The sequence below is a fragment of the Arachis stenosperma genome, chromosome 3, assembly GCF_014773155.1.
Source record: "Arachis stenosperma cultivar V10309 chromosome 3, arast.V10309.gnm1.PFL2, whole genome shotgun sequence".
Taxonomy (NCBI): domain Eukaryota; kingdom Viridiplantae; phylum Streptophyta; class Magnoliopsida; order Fabales; family Fabaceae; genus Arachis; species Arachis stenosperma.
Window position 1 is genome coordinate 162285973 of NC_080379.1, and position 14216 is coordinate 162300188.

General features: G+C 34.0%; 2 protein-coding genes across 3 annotated transcripts; both read right to left on the reverse strand.

The window, feature by feature from the left end:
* Window positions 1–984: 984 nt before the first annotated feature.
* On the reverse strand, window positions 985–7123 carry LOC130965236 (uncharacterized). Its single transcript, XM_057889972.1, has 7 exons — window positions 6562–7123; window positions 6046–6191; window positions 5705–5742; window positions 5044–5609; window positions 3884–3973; window positions 3353–3415; window positions 985–3001 (listed from the first exon to the last, which is right to left on the reverse strand). Exons 1-7 carry the CDS (start codon window positions 6613–6615, stop codon window positions 2945–2947), a joined length of 1014 nt encoding a protein of 337 aa, XP_057745955.1. The 5' UTR covers window positions 6616–7123; the 3' UTR covers window positions 985–2944.
* A 596-nt stretch (window positions 7124–7719) lies between these two features.
* On the reverse strand, window positions 7720–12618 carry LOC130965313 (uncharacterized). 2 transcript variants are annotated; one of them, XM_057890073.1, is made up of 8 exons: window positions 12049–12618; window positions 11687–11772; window positions 11427–11563; window positions 10970–11335; window positions 10638–10880; window positions 9074–9166; window positions 8332–8532; window positions 7720–8232 (listed from the first exon to the last, which is right to left on the reverse strand). In XM_057890073.1, the coding sequence occupies exons 1-8, from the start codon at window positions 12159–12161 to the stop codon at window positions 8020–8022; spliced, it is 1452 nt and encodes a 483-aa protein (XP_057746056.1). In that variant the 5' UTR covers window positions 12162–12618; the 3' UTR covers window positions 7720–8019. The 2 variants fall into 2 exon arrangements, with proteins under 2 accessions (XP_057746056.1, XP_057746055.1); XM_057890072.1 differs by lacking the exon at window positions 11687–11772 and having other exon boundaries at window positions 7726–8232; window positions 11427–11567.
* Between the last annotated feature and the right edge of the window lie 1598 nt (window positions 12619–14216).

A 14216-nucleotide genomic window follows, 5' to 3' on the forward strand; every position in this document is an offset into this window, starting at 1 on the left:
TTTTCTTCTCTGGAAGTGGCAAAATGTAAATTCTTAGTCTTCCTTTATATTGACCATATTTTAAAAAATATTTGTTATTTATAAATATAAATTGGATAATAATATTATGTTTTTATCTAAATATCACATTTTATAAATATAACACTTCTTAAATAATATAAATATATATTAGCACTTTTTTTTTGAATCACGTGTATATACAGTACACACACTATAAGTTCAATATAACTTCAAAGAGTATTTTTCTAACACAAAAATCAAAGAATAGGTGATAAAGAGAAGTGGGAAATGATATGATGTAAGCATATATACTAATACAGGTTTTGCATAGGATATTTATTCTTTTCATATCTTCTTAAAGAACGCAATACCTCCATCTTTTATACTTATAATTAAAGCAAATTATTTAAGGTGATTAAAGTCATCAACTAACATTATACTACCAATAATCTGAATTTTGTGTTGGACGTTTGTCCTAGTTATTGGACCCCATCTTTTCTGCTTTTATGACAATTATTTCAGAAAACAATTATAAAGGTGGTTTTATTCCGCTATCTCTACTTAATATTTATATCTTTTGTTGGTGGACTTCTTCCACCAAATAAGCCTCTCATGTTGATGAAGCCCCTCTACTTTTTCTTAATTAATTAATTAATTTGAAGTTTATTCAAATATATTCTCTTTTTGTGCTATAGGGATGAAATTTTCCAAGTTGGCTTGCTGTTATGAAGCATTTTAAATTAGTGCGAATAAAATGATGCTATAAGGTAGGAGAGACTAATTGGGTGAATTGGCTGGTTTCAATTGTTTAGTAGTTAATTATTTTCATCTTACTTTATTGATAGTCAATAATTAATGGAGTGATTTTCCCACTCCTAAAATTGATGTCACTCTTCTTTTGTAAATTTTTAAAATTATTTTTCATTTTTATAATTTTATTTTTTATAAATTTTTCTATTGAAGATAATTTGAAAGTGACTTATAATAAAATGAGTGAAATGACAATCATTATTTTATATATACGTTAGTTTGAGAGCACCGGAATATGGAACCTCTACCACCAAGTCTTGTGGACAAATCCAAAATGGGTCACTGATATTTAATTAACCTAATAGAATGCCAAAACTGACTAAGAAAAAACTAAACAAAATACATTATAGTATATGTGAAAATGACGTTATATATTATATACCCAAAAAAAATGATATCTAAACAACTATTTTATTTTTTTACATAGAAAAATAAGTAGTTGATCATATTGAAATAGTTGGCAATTCATGTAAGTAACTTTCAAAAAAGGTTGTAATGGTTTTTTTTTCCCTAAAGAAAAAAGCCTTGCATAATGGTTGTCTAGCAACCATATTGGTTATCCAAGTCTTATTATATAATATAAGATCCGTAGAAAAATCATGTTCTTTCAGTGAAGGAACATATTGATTTGAAATGTCCATTTATACCAACTTATGCATGTTCAAAGGCACATGGGGATTGAAAAAAAATAATGAGGTAAGTAAGATAAGTATATTGGCATTAACAGGTTCGTAATTTAGGTGTCTACGTAACTACTAGCTACAGTTCAGGTTCAAAGTGTTTGGACCTAATATGCTATTAGATGACATCAGAAATTACTGTGAAAAGAAAGTAATGGAGCTTTTAAAATTGGCCTTGTAAATGGTAGGCAACGATTTTTACTTCCTTCCAACCCTTTGAAAATTATGATTTTACCAAAAATTACTTTGAAGAAGCAACAAGAAAACAAAATGTATCATTGTCACAATTGTTTGAGTCCCAATTAAGCTTTGGAATGAGGCTAACTTGGTTTGCAAGCCTGAAAATAATAATAATATCCAACACCTCATTTAAAAATAAATAAATAAATCAATGAAGCTTAGCAACCTTTACCTTCTCCATGACCTTTGAGGACATAATTTTTTATTAAGAATTAAATGTGGCTATGCAAATAAGATAAGTGCGAGAATTTGAGATTAAAAAAAATTGAAAAGATGTCAATTTCTTTCCTCCAATTGAAATGCAAAAGTACAGCATAAGGGAGCAAAAAATGTAAAGAAAACGCCAGAGTTTAAGGGCTCCAACACAAGACAAATTATATAAAGCACCAAGCAACTAGCACAATTATGTATGACAAATGCAGCTGAATGGAAACCACATGATGGACAACCAAAAGCTTAACCCTTTTTTAGGTGAAACATCACTTTTTCTTTGATGGATGCCATTTGATCAATAGAGTGAACTAAAGTACCAATGTTTGATCTGACTTAGCTAAGCACAAGTTTAATGTTTATCCAGGTCTCATAAAGATGAGGAATAAAGATAGAAACAGAAAGCTAGCCTTTTACTCTTTTAGTCCAATCTGAAGTATTTTTACTAAGGAAAGTTACACTTGGAATTCCTGATAAAGATTCATCAATGTGAAGAGTCCCCCAATTAGGTGGGAAATTGAGATTGTTGGTTAGTCCAAGATATTGTTCTGTAACCATAACGATTCTAAGCAAAACCCTTCAATAGAAAGCATAACCACATCTAAAAGAGATCAAATAATAGATGTGCACTAGAGAAGCGTGTAAAGGAAGGGTAGCATCAATGTCAAGGACTCGTTTAAGGAAAATTTCTACTGTGTATCCAGTATAAAATTAATTATTCAACTTGACATTTCATCCAACAATAAGCAAAAGAACAATTGTTAGGATAGGATAGATTATAGATCAACATACCTGAAAGAAGAAAAAAAAATCTAAATCTTTGGTCAATACTTGTTCTTGAGTGCAAACCTGTCACCGATACATGGGACATTCTCAACCCTCATTGGAGAAGGCATATGTATACAGTTGTACATATTCTCAAATGTATGTGTAATTGTGTATCATTATCACCGGAGAAAACTGGTGATCCAATATCCATCAGCTTCTGCATCATGCATTATAGATCATTGTTGACGTCTGACACGAGGCAACAGAGCAAGAAGAATCTTTTTTCTTGGGCCCTGCAACTCAAAGAGCATTCGTAAGACAAATAAACTTGCAGATGCACACAGAACAAGAGAATTTAAATTTCCAATATATAGTTGTTTTGGAGTAGCCTGTAACAAGCTACTATGAATTAACTTTATATCATAATAAGCAAGAACAGGTGAACAACAACAAACAATGTCATGCAGAATACATAGCTAAGAAATTTACTCACAATTCCAGTAACTGAACTCATGCCAAAGTATCGTTGATAGACATAACAGTGCTACATTAATCCATACATATTACGTGAGGTTTAATTTAAATTCCAAGCTCAATTGTAACAGGACCTGAACATGGCAATAAATGAAAAGAAAGATAATTACCATTGGAATTCCAAGCTCTTTGAGGTCATTTTCCCTCATCTGCTTCAATGCAGTCATATCAACCTGCATAAAATATCAGTGTGCAATATTAGCTCCAAGATAGAACTTAATCCAGGGTAATGCAGGGAAATACAAAGTATTCAGTCCTGTCATTAGTATATTTCGAAAGGAGGAAGTATACAAGACGGTGCTCAACTAATATACAGGAACAAACTTATGACATAATAATGTATATTACTTTTCATTGATTCCATGTCATGAAAAGTTAATATAATCAGAAGCAAAATGGGAAAGAACCATGTCAAGAGGCAAGAGACTGCATAAAAATATAAATTCTATAGCAAAGGATTAAACAGTCAAAAGATCCTCTGATATCTAGTCTTCTCCAATCATTTTTCAGGGTTACCACTTTCGCAACCATAGCATAATTCCAACATTTCATCCGACATGTTACAACTAAAAACAGAAATTTATTTTGAAAAACAAGATACCAGGATAATTCATCATGTAAATAATAAATAAATCACATACTTCCTCAGCCTTGAAGAGAATTGCATATTTTGCGAGCCCCAGTGCATTTAACAGGCCATCAACAGTTTGGTAGGATTGCTGTTCATTGCCCTATATCATAACCAGTTACAGCAATTTCAGTACAAGGTTTATAATTGTTCCATTCATAGAATTTGACACAAGCAAAAATGCATCTGCTTTTGCTTAGTACTGAAACTCCAAAAGTGCAAAAGTTCAGACAATCTTCCAACTGACAATAATTATAAAAGCTTATATAAAATTTCAGCATTCAACTTCAAGCCCAGAGACCATTCTAATTCATATGTAATATTGACCCATTTGTTTGATAGGAAAGATCACAGGAAAACATAAAAATCAAGTGTATCAATAATGCTTTCTATCAGAAGAAAAGAAAGAAAATCAATATTGACATTAACTTTTGACAGGATGCTTGCATTTCTAGCTTCATGCATAGAATAAGATCATTTATGGGTATTCAAGCTTTCAGAAGATCACAAATTGGTATAATATCAACCAAATCCTTACCCCATTAAACAAGGACCAGAAAATTTCCTGATAAACTAAGGGCTAACAACAAGGAAATCCACAATTTTAGGTCATTAAACAGTCATGGATGATAGTAGGTTCTGACACAGATTTATTACAACATACTATACTGAGACAGCTAATGAGCTCAAATTCCAATTCTATAATTCTAGCAACAGCGAGACCAGAACTTTACCCTTAAATTGAAACCAGGATTAACAGAGAGGTGCTTGTCTTTTATCCAAAAAGAGGGTACTTGTATCAAAATACACAGCAAGGTGCAGAAGTAACAGTTCCAACCCATTATATCATAAATTAGTAATTGATTTGAATCACCAAGATGTAATAATTTGCTGTGATACTGTTGTTACAAAATGTAAGGCAATAGTTAGAACATCTTTCTATATAAGGCCCCACATCACAGGCATTTCCATTTTCCAGTCAGTACTCAGAGCAACACCCAAAATGTCATCAAGTTACTAAAAAAACGAAGCATATGCAACAGCCACAAGGCACAAGAAAATCAAAAAACACAATCAAGAATTCATGATATCTAGCAGATGGTCATGACACACGCTTCCAAGCAAAATAAAGGAAACGGTGAAGTATTAAGCATAAAGGAAAATGAAATTCACCACATATGGAGTCCTTTGAGCAATGCTGCTTGATGGAGGAATTTGGCCAAGAAAAGATGCCGCAGGCTTAGCCGTTACTGAAGGCAATGTGGACATTGTGGAGCATGCCATCATAGTGGAAGGTGCAGCACTTGGAGGCCTTGTAGCCCTTGTAGACTCGAGAACATTCCTAGTTACACGTGGAACTTGCCTGACACCATCCATTGTCTGGTTTGATGGCCTCCTCTGCAACTCTTCTGCATTTCTTCGAGGTGAAATTGCATGGGATGTGCTAGGAAACCCATCAGGTGATCTTTGTCTTGAAAGATTATGATCTAATGACCAAGGAGAGTAGGAGCATCTCATGGATTCCATCTGTGTTAAATCATTAGAACTTCTAGCCAAATGTGTTTGCCTGGGCATGCTTGACTCACTTGGCTCAGGCATGAGCCGGCTGGAATTAACACCTGTTGACAGAGGGTGAGCCTTCAACAGTTTTTCACGGAGGTCTATGTTCCTTTTAGACTGTCTAGACGCACTTTTTCGCATGAGCTTTAATCGAAGATCATCTTTGCCAATTCGCCTATCTAAGTAAATTGACAACAGCATGGTTATAAATTTCAAATTAATCAATGGAGGAATATTAGAAGGAAAAGAATTCATTGCTGAGGGACTTTACTACCATGTAGCCCATTTGACATGCCTATATGGCCTCGATGTCTGCATCAAAATAATAGAATCATCAACAGAAGCAATTGCTATTTAAAATTGAACCTTATACAGACTTGGAGAAGTAGGTAGGCTAGTCTGAGTCTAACACAAATCATTAGAGTCTCGAAGTGAAAACCTATTACTTTTTTTCCTGATTTAAACTGCCTACGCATATATTATTCATGGTGAATTTACAGAACAATCAAAGAATACGGTAGTGAAGTAATACATTCTTTATTCTCCTCACTATGCGGAGTGCCCACATCCGATATCATACTAGCGCTCCTGATACCAGGCGAATAGCAAACATACCTTTTATTGCTGCTGAGTTCATTCCCATACCACGAGGAACTGTCAGCATTATTTCCGAGCCTGTCTCTTGCAGATCTCTTCGTCCCAGCAGAGGCATATGAACCTGAGAAAGAAGCATCAGTTGCTGATACATCCCTCTTCACAACCTAAATTCAAATGCAAAATAGATAGGCTCATTAGTATAAATGAAGTTATGCCGAACATAAAATAAAATGTGAAAAATAAGAGTGAGAACATGAACATTTTCTCCTCTAATAATCATAAACACAGAATTTTAAAATTAAAAATCATCGATAATATCATAGAAGGTGTGTCACTTTCGATAGAATCAAATCAAAATTAGAAGCATCGTTCAATTGAGTAAGTAGAAAGGAGCCAATTCAAAGAAAAAACAGGGGGAAAATGAAAAGATAAAGAAAGTTCAGCTAAAAGCAAAGTAGCACAAAGTACTCAAATCAGTTCATTTTACACAAATCAAAGACTTAGAAGTTGTTCCAAAGTTTTTGACACGATTACCTGACCGCTACGCCCAAGAGTAATGGTAACCCGGCCCCTGGAAGTATCAGACATAGCGAAAACCACCGAACCCTAACTTCACAAAACGAATTCAAGTGAAAAATCTTTCTCCGGTTACGAATACCCGCCAATTCGGACGCGAAGCACGAAAACAATAATGGAGCGAGCGAGAAAAGCAAGCAGATACGTCCCTGATCCCGTTGAAGTTGAAGGTTGAAAACCTTTCAAGGCTCTGTTCGGAACCGAAACGCGTGTGGAGAGAGAGAGCGAGAGAGAGAGAGAGAGAGAGAGAGAGAGAGAGAAGGAGAGAGAGGGAGAGTGGGGGAATCAGTTGTGGCGGAACTAGGTGTGTTCTGATGTTGAAACAGTAGCCGTTGGGGTTCGGAGCTGGGAGGAGGTCTGTTGTGGTGGTGGATAATAGAGACTGGAGAGTAATCGGACGGCGTTGTCGGGAAACTGAGGCCACCGCCTTGTCGACCGAACGTCGCTCGGAACGCCGTTGAAAGTGTAGCGACTAGCGGGATGCGGTTCTCGAGAGTATAGAGTTCAAAAGGTATGGCGTTTCGGGAGTAGAGAAGCCCAATTAGGACCAAACAAATGTACTTCAATGGGCCTTTTATTGCCCAAAAGACGGAGCTTTACATTCTTTTCAAGTTAGGATATTTGTTTGTCCAAAACAAGTGTGGATATTCAAAATTCATTTTGAGTATGACGTTTAGTAATAAACTTTTAAATAGAATTCAGATATGCGATAAATTAATTGATCTGTTGAATTGAGAATACCACAGATATCAAAAAAAAAAAAGCAATAAAAGGTATGTTTAGTTAAAACACTAAATCACAAAACCCTTATTCTATTGTCTAGTTAAATCTTATATTTGAATGAATATTAAATATTAAATGTGCAAATAATTATTTTAACTATCATTAGACAAAATTTAATTAGATATTAGTGTAATAGTAAAATATTTAAAGGAAAAATGCATGGAAAATTTTTCATATTATCAATACGTATTTTAAGGATTTAATTTTCTTGCAGTGCGAAAAAAAAATTATTAGGTTAAAACAAAACATATTTAGTGTAATGCTTTAGTGGGGGTTGTTTCCAGTATAAAACCATATCAGCACAATCAATACCAACTTAAAATATTTATTTACAACCTGTGAACATACCATACCTATTAATCTACAATTTTATTTATGTTCTGGTTTCAACATAACTAACATGTAATAATAATCAATATAAGATTATTAAAAGATAACATATTCTTTAATCTCATAATCGCGATCATGATCCTGAGTTCAGATTCTGAATGCAATAAAGTCAAAACTTTATAAATTTTGTTCCCCGTTCCGTGGATTAATATAGACAGTTGTAGAATGGGGAAGTATCAGATGCCATGACTTGAAAGCAAATAGGCAACTCAATATGAAGATTGATAACTGATAGAGAAATATCTAACATCGAGAAGGCCTATCATAAGTTGGAGGAAGAGAAGGACAGTTCTCATTCATGTTGGCATATGGCTCTAAGGTGTTGTAGCCCGGCAGCTCCATCCTGTATTCCCCGAGAATCTGGCAGAACGGAAGCCGGTCGTTCTCATTGTTGCACCAACTCGGCAGGCGTGTTTGGTTGTCCTCAAAAATTTTGAGCATGTATGCATCCCGAATCTGCAAATGTGACAATGAAGAATCATAAGAAAAACTGAATTATGCCGACTCATGGTGAGGGTCCATTCAAACAAGTCATTGAGACAAGGTGTGGCTTACAGTGAACTCGGTTACTTGAATGGAGCTAGAGACAGGACCGAAAATTCCAGCTGCTTTATACATTGAAAGAATGAAGGCAACACATGTTGTTGATTTTCCATCACTATATACCCATTCATCTTGCTCTGGTGTGGTCAGTAATTGATCAAAAGGTATCCCCCGCTTCTCGGTCTCTACTATAATATCATGCAAATCCAAACCCTACAAGCATACAAAAGTCAGAGGTTTCATGAACTTTCAAAGAAGTAGTAGCAGCCTACATATCGTTGAGTAAAATATGCCACCAGATATCATGTGATCTAAAAACAAAAGTACTTGCAATATTAGGTAGAATTTTATTTGCCCGTGAAGGGATGCCCAAACTTGTAAGAAATTATATTATATAATTTATAGTTTATACAAATGACATATCCTATCCGACCACTGATGTGAAGCAAAAAAAAGCCAAATACAAAAAGGGTTAAGAAACTTGAAAAGATTTCAGCAACAAAAAATGTATTTGGGTATCAAACCAATTTGAGCTTTCATGAAGATTACAATACCCTAGAAAGATTATGTATCCCATATTAAATAAAATAACATGCTAAATTAAAAAGCATGTAAATTTTCTTCTTGAATGTTTTACTATTACTAACAAGAAACAGAAACAAACTTGAAGGTCAATGCAAAACTTAAATATGAAAGTGTAGTTTCTCTTCTTGTTTTGACTGAGAATCAATTAAAAAAATTAAATAATACATACCTCAGTTCCTAGCCGCTTATTCAATGCTTCATTCCACATATTTGCAGAATAAGCTGGTTGCAATCTAGTCCACATAGACATGACAGAAATTACCTGCAAAAAGAACATGTTTACAATAAGATTATCATAGCAATAGAAGTCTAAAATAAATCTTAACAAAAAATAAATTATAAGTTTATGTGTTTTTGCTCGAGATCCACATGGATGAATGAAGGGTAGAGATTAGTTGCTTCATCAGCTGCTAGCCTCACACACTAAGGGCTTGTTTGGGTGAGATTCTAAGAAAAGATCTTTTTTCGAGTTATCTTTTTTTAAAAGATCTTATAGAGAAGTAAAAGTAATTTTATGTTTGGATATCTCATGTAAAAAAGTCTTTTTATCTATCAATTATGTTTGGGTATAACAATATAAAAGTACTTTTTTGTTTATTTATTACATGAAAAACATCTTTTTTTTAAGGAAAAAAGATCTTTTAAAAAAAGATGTAAATTACAGCTTCTCAAAAAAGATCTTTTTTTGATTTTACTAGTGCTTTTACTTTTACTACTAGAAATTTGCCAAACACGTTAAAAAATAAAAAAAGATCTTTTTTCATTGAAAAAAGATCTTTTTTTAACAAAATAATGGCGCCCAAACATGCACTAATAATGAGAAGAACAAACTTTTTCTTGTAACATGGAAAGGAAAACATGCATGTAACACTAATGAATAAATGCAACACCAACATAATTCTCGATGCAGTGTTGATACATAGTCCTTCATTCCCATTGTCATCTTTTTGGGTATCAAATAATAAGTTACTTTGCATGAGATACAATTTCAAAGAAATTTTAACTAGGGTAAAGTATATTTTTATCCTTGAAACAAAATAAAACTTAGGGGTATTTTTAAAACTTTTGACAAACTTCAAGAATTAAACATATACTTTACCCTAGTTAAAATTTCTTTGAAATTGTATCTCTTGCAAACTAACTTATTATTTGATACCAAAAGTTTTATTTCTTCCCTAGACTTAACTACTTAGTGGCGTTTGTTTCAAGGTTTAGAAATATATTTTAAGGAATTATATTCTTGGGACTATTATACCCAAGTATTAATTAAAAAAAAAAAACTTAGCTATTTAGTACTACAAATAATTGGGAATTGTTTTAAAATTCCCAATAATAAATTAAGATACATTTGTTTTATTATACATATTCATAGAATCGATTCTTAATTATTAAAATAACCCCAATATCACTAAAAGGATGAGCTTATTATTGTCATTCGCTTGACATGGGAATACCAAATACCCACCTTTTTGAATGGGAATAAAATTTTATATTTTAGATAAAATTATTCCCACGAATTAGATTTTGAAACTTCAAATAAACATGGGACTAATATGTTTCCATGGACAATTCCCAGAAATAAATTGAAACTCTTTGAAACAAACGCCTACTTAAGGTTCAACTTTACTTTTCACAATCATAGGAGCTTAATTGTTTCATAAATTTTTACCCCCAATGCCTTGTTCAATTGCATACTTATGACGTATGAATAACAAATAAGGAAAGGTTAATACCAAGTGAGCATCAAGAGGAGGAGGATAGTTTTCAGCTACAGTGTCGATCCAACTAAATATCATATTATGATAGCCGTATGGCTGGCCAGACATGCTCCGAGCATACTCCCATGCAGCAGTGGAGTTAAATTTTGCACGCATTTCTGGATGCAAGGGGAGCAGGGCAATCTGTGGATTGGAATTATCTTTGAGAGCCAATTCCCACCATTCATCCCATGGAATTACCACTATTATTTCTTCACCCTAAAACAAAGAAAGATTGTGCTAATATTAATTACAATAGAATGGAGGTAAGTTACCACCCCTTGTATGTGTACTATCTCTGTGCGTACCTTCTCATTCTCGTGCCCTGATTCACCAACCCACAATTTGCCCATTTCATCCTTCAAACAAACTGCCGTATGACCAGCAAACGAACCAGTTACCCATTTTTCCAGAGTCTCAAAACCTCCCCACCTACCACGAATTTTTGACACGGCTAAGAAGTCTCCCGAATGAACATCTGCAGGATCAATAGTTGCACGCCAAGGCTGACTACGTTCCTCAAATGTAGCTCCCATGTGTTTCTTCAGGAAATCTAAGTTTGCCTTCTGACCCCACACAGAGTTTGAGAAGAGCGGCACAACATCGATTAGAGAAAGCAGGGTTCCCAGCATCCCTGATGGCATGAGAAACACAGAAACCCCATGCTGCTTTACCTGTTCAATTCAGTAAGAATATTCCAATGTTAAAATTAGGATGCAACATGCCACAATAAGATTAAAGGAAAATAGAGCCAAAAATTACTACATATTCCAATTCGGCAGGCTCTTCCCATGAATCAAACTTCAAGGTGTGCTCTCTTGAAGAGAAGTAGTAGTCCCATGTAATCCTGTAGGGAGTTGCAAAAACATAAAGATCCATGCAGGTCCAGCTATGTGCGGCATCTGTCTACACATAGAACAAAACTACTTTTCACCAAAACTGAAAAGGAAACTTACAGGCCAAGCCATATTAGTAAACAAAAGAAAGCAGAAAGTGGAAATTTCCAATCAAACAATTCAACCTACAAGCTTGCATCCAAAAATCTACTGACATTGCCCTACCAGTTGCACCAAGCATCAGCAAATAGTAGATAAACATGCTCACAGTCACACTGAAATTGAAATAACACAAGCTATGCAGTTACAACAACAATAACAAGAACTCTTCACAAAGTGACATGATTCCAACTACTATCCAAATGTATTATATTTCAGTGAGTTAGACAAAAAATAATTAAAACATCATGGAAAATTTGACAGTCTATTAAAAAAAATTGAAAATACTAAGTTTGTCATCTTTCTAAGACAAAATTAAAAAAAAATGAATACACAAACATGGCATAATGGAAAACGATAACCGAACTGTTTTGTAGAACAAGAGAGGGAACCTTGAGATGGAGAACGCCACCACCCAAACCAGGTTGATCGAAGTCAGAAGCGGTGACCTGAAGCTTGGCGGTGTTATCATAGAAGCAAGCACCTTTCCACTGAATGCTGCCATTGGAGGGAGTGACGGAGCCCACAAAATACGGCAACAAATCGACGGCGCTGTGGAACGTGTTTAGAACTGGCCACGATATGCCACGTGGCAGAACGGGAAGCACGTCGTTCACTCTAAACGGCATCTTCAGCGCATTCCCCAAACCCAAACCACCAATCCCTAACCCTATTATCCATATCGCAAGAAAACACACAACGCGATCAAACACAAACATTGCAGCTCCGATCAATAGAGCAAGGGATATTTTGGGAATTTCGGGTTTTGTGCTGAGTAATTCAGATTTCAGAGCGGATTATTGACCAGATTCTATTATTGATTCATTGTGGATGGGGGGGTTTGGGAATTCGGAATCGGAATCGGAATTTTTGCTGGGAGTTGGTTTTGGGAACTGTTGCTGGGACACGTGGCTAGCAGGGGATGATGGGAGTCGCTGACGGTTGAAACTTGCGACCTAGTATTGTTGACTTTTTATGAAAGCCAGTATTGTCACTCACCTTTCCTTTTTTATTGCTACGGATAATGGGCCAAATTGCGATCCACGAGGCCCAAATATTGTGACCAAAATGAGGTCCAAAATTGATAGGGTACTTTCCTTCTTTCTTCCCTATCATGACTATCAAACAAAAAAAGAAACCATGAATACAAAAAAAAAAGACACTTGGACGCTCAAAAATAATTTTAATTTTTTTAAACCTAAAATTTTGATTTACTTTTTCAAATTTAAATTCTCTTTATCATTTTATTATTGTGATTTTGAAATTTTAATCATTTAAATAAAAAATTAAAAACTCTAGCATTATATATTGATGTTGACATAGTGATAAAGAAAAGAATATCGACACATCATAGGGGGAGAAAAGAGATAATGATTAACGACTAGTAATTTCTTAATTAATCAAAAATTAAGAAGCTAACAATAAGCATATTCTTGACCATGAGTTTCCTTTCCTCTCAACTAATTTTATGTCTTTTAGCGAAAAAGTGTTTGGCCCTTTTTTTTCCTCTTCAATATAAAAGAGAAAAAATAAATCGTATCTATGATAATGTCATGACATTTTTTTCTTCCTGGTCAAGAATCCTATCAGAACTTTAAACAGTACAGTGCATTACTTTAATAACACTTTTATTTTATTAAAAGGCCATTGATTGGGGTCCATTTTTATGTTCATAATCCTAAACACTAACAGTATACCATATATAATATTATAGCATATCTTTGAATTCTACCACGAGAATCCGATATCTCTTTCCATTGTTTGATTTGAAAAGATGAAGGATGCTCCCAACTTTTTGTTGTTTTCTCATCCAATTTCACATACCCATGAACATGCTTTGATTACACATGTTCGGTAAAGTGAGATCCAAAGTTCCAATGATATTGATATAGTACAACCAAATGGAAAAGATTACGCAAATCACAATCAAATTTTTGCACAAGAAGATGCCAAATCTTGGGGGAAAGCAAATAAAATACCTACTATTCGGTGGATATCCCTCTAATTAATTTTTTATATATAATATATTTATTTTAAATCGTCCACAAAATGGCACCTCTTAATTGTTATTATATAGCTTAATTGTCCTTGATTCTATTGACTATTTGAGCCTATAATTATTAATTGGATAAAATCCAGAAAGTTAGTTTAGTTGGTTGAGCATAATATTCATGCGTTACAAATATAAAAATCTATGCAAATGAGCTTAATACACGTATGTATAGCATATCTATTAGCCACTTAACTTAAACCCTAGCCAAACCACAGCCTCATGCATCCAAGCAAAGTTTTAATTCACCAAAGAAAACTAAAATATCTACAAATAATACTAGTAGTTATGATTCTTAAGTATATAATAGAAGGTGAGATTTTGGTTGACTAATTAGGAGAGTCGACTAACTAATTATAAATTAAGTTTCGATGGCTCTACCTTGACGTTATTAGTATCATATGCTTTTGGTTTTGCTTAAAGGAAAAGGTCAAACCAATTATTTTGAATATTTTAGTATAATGCTAAATAATTAATTTTTTAGTTAACATCAGCCAATTTTTTTAAAAT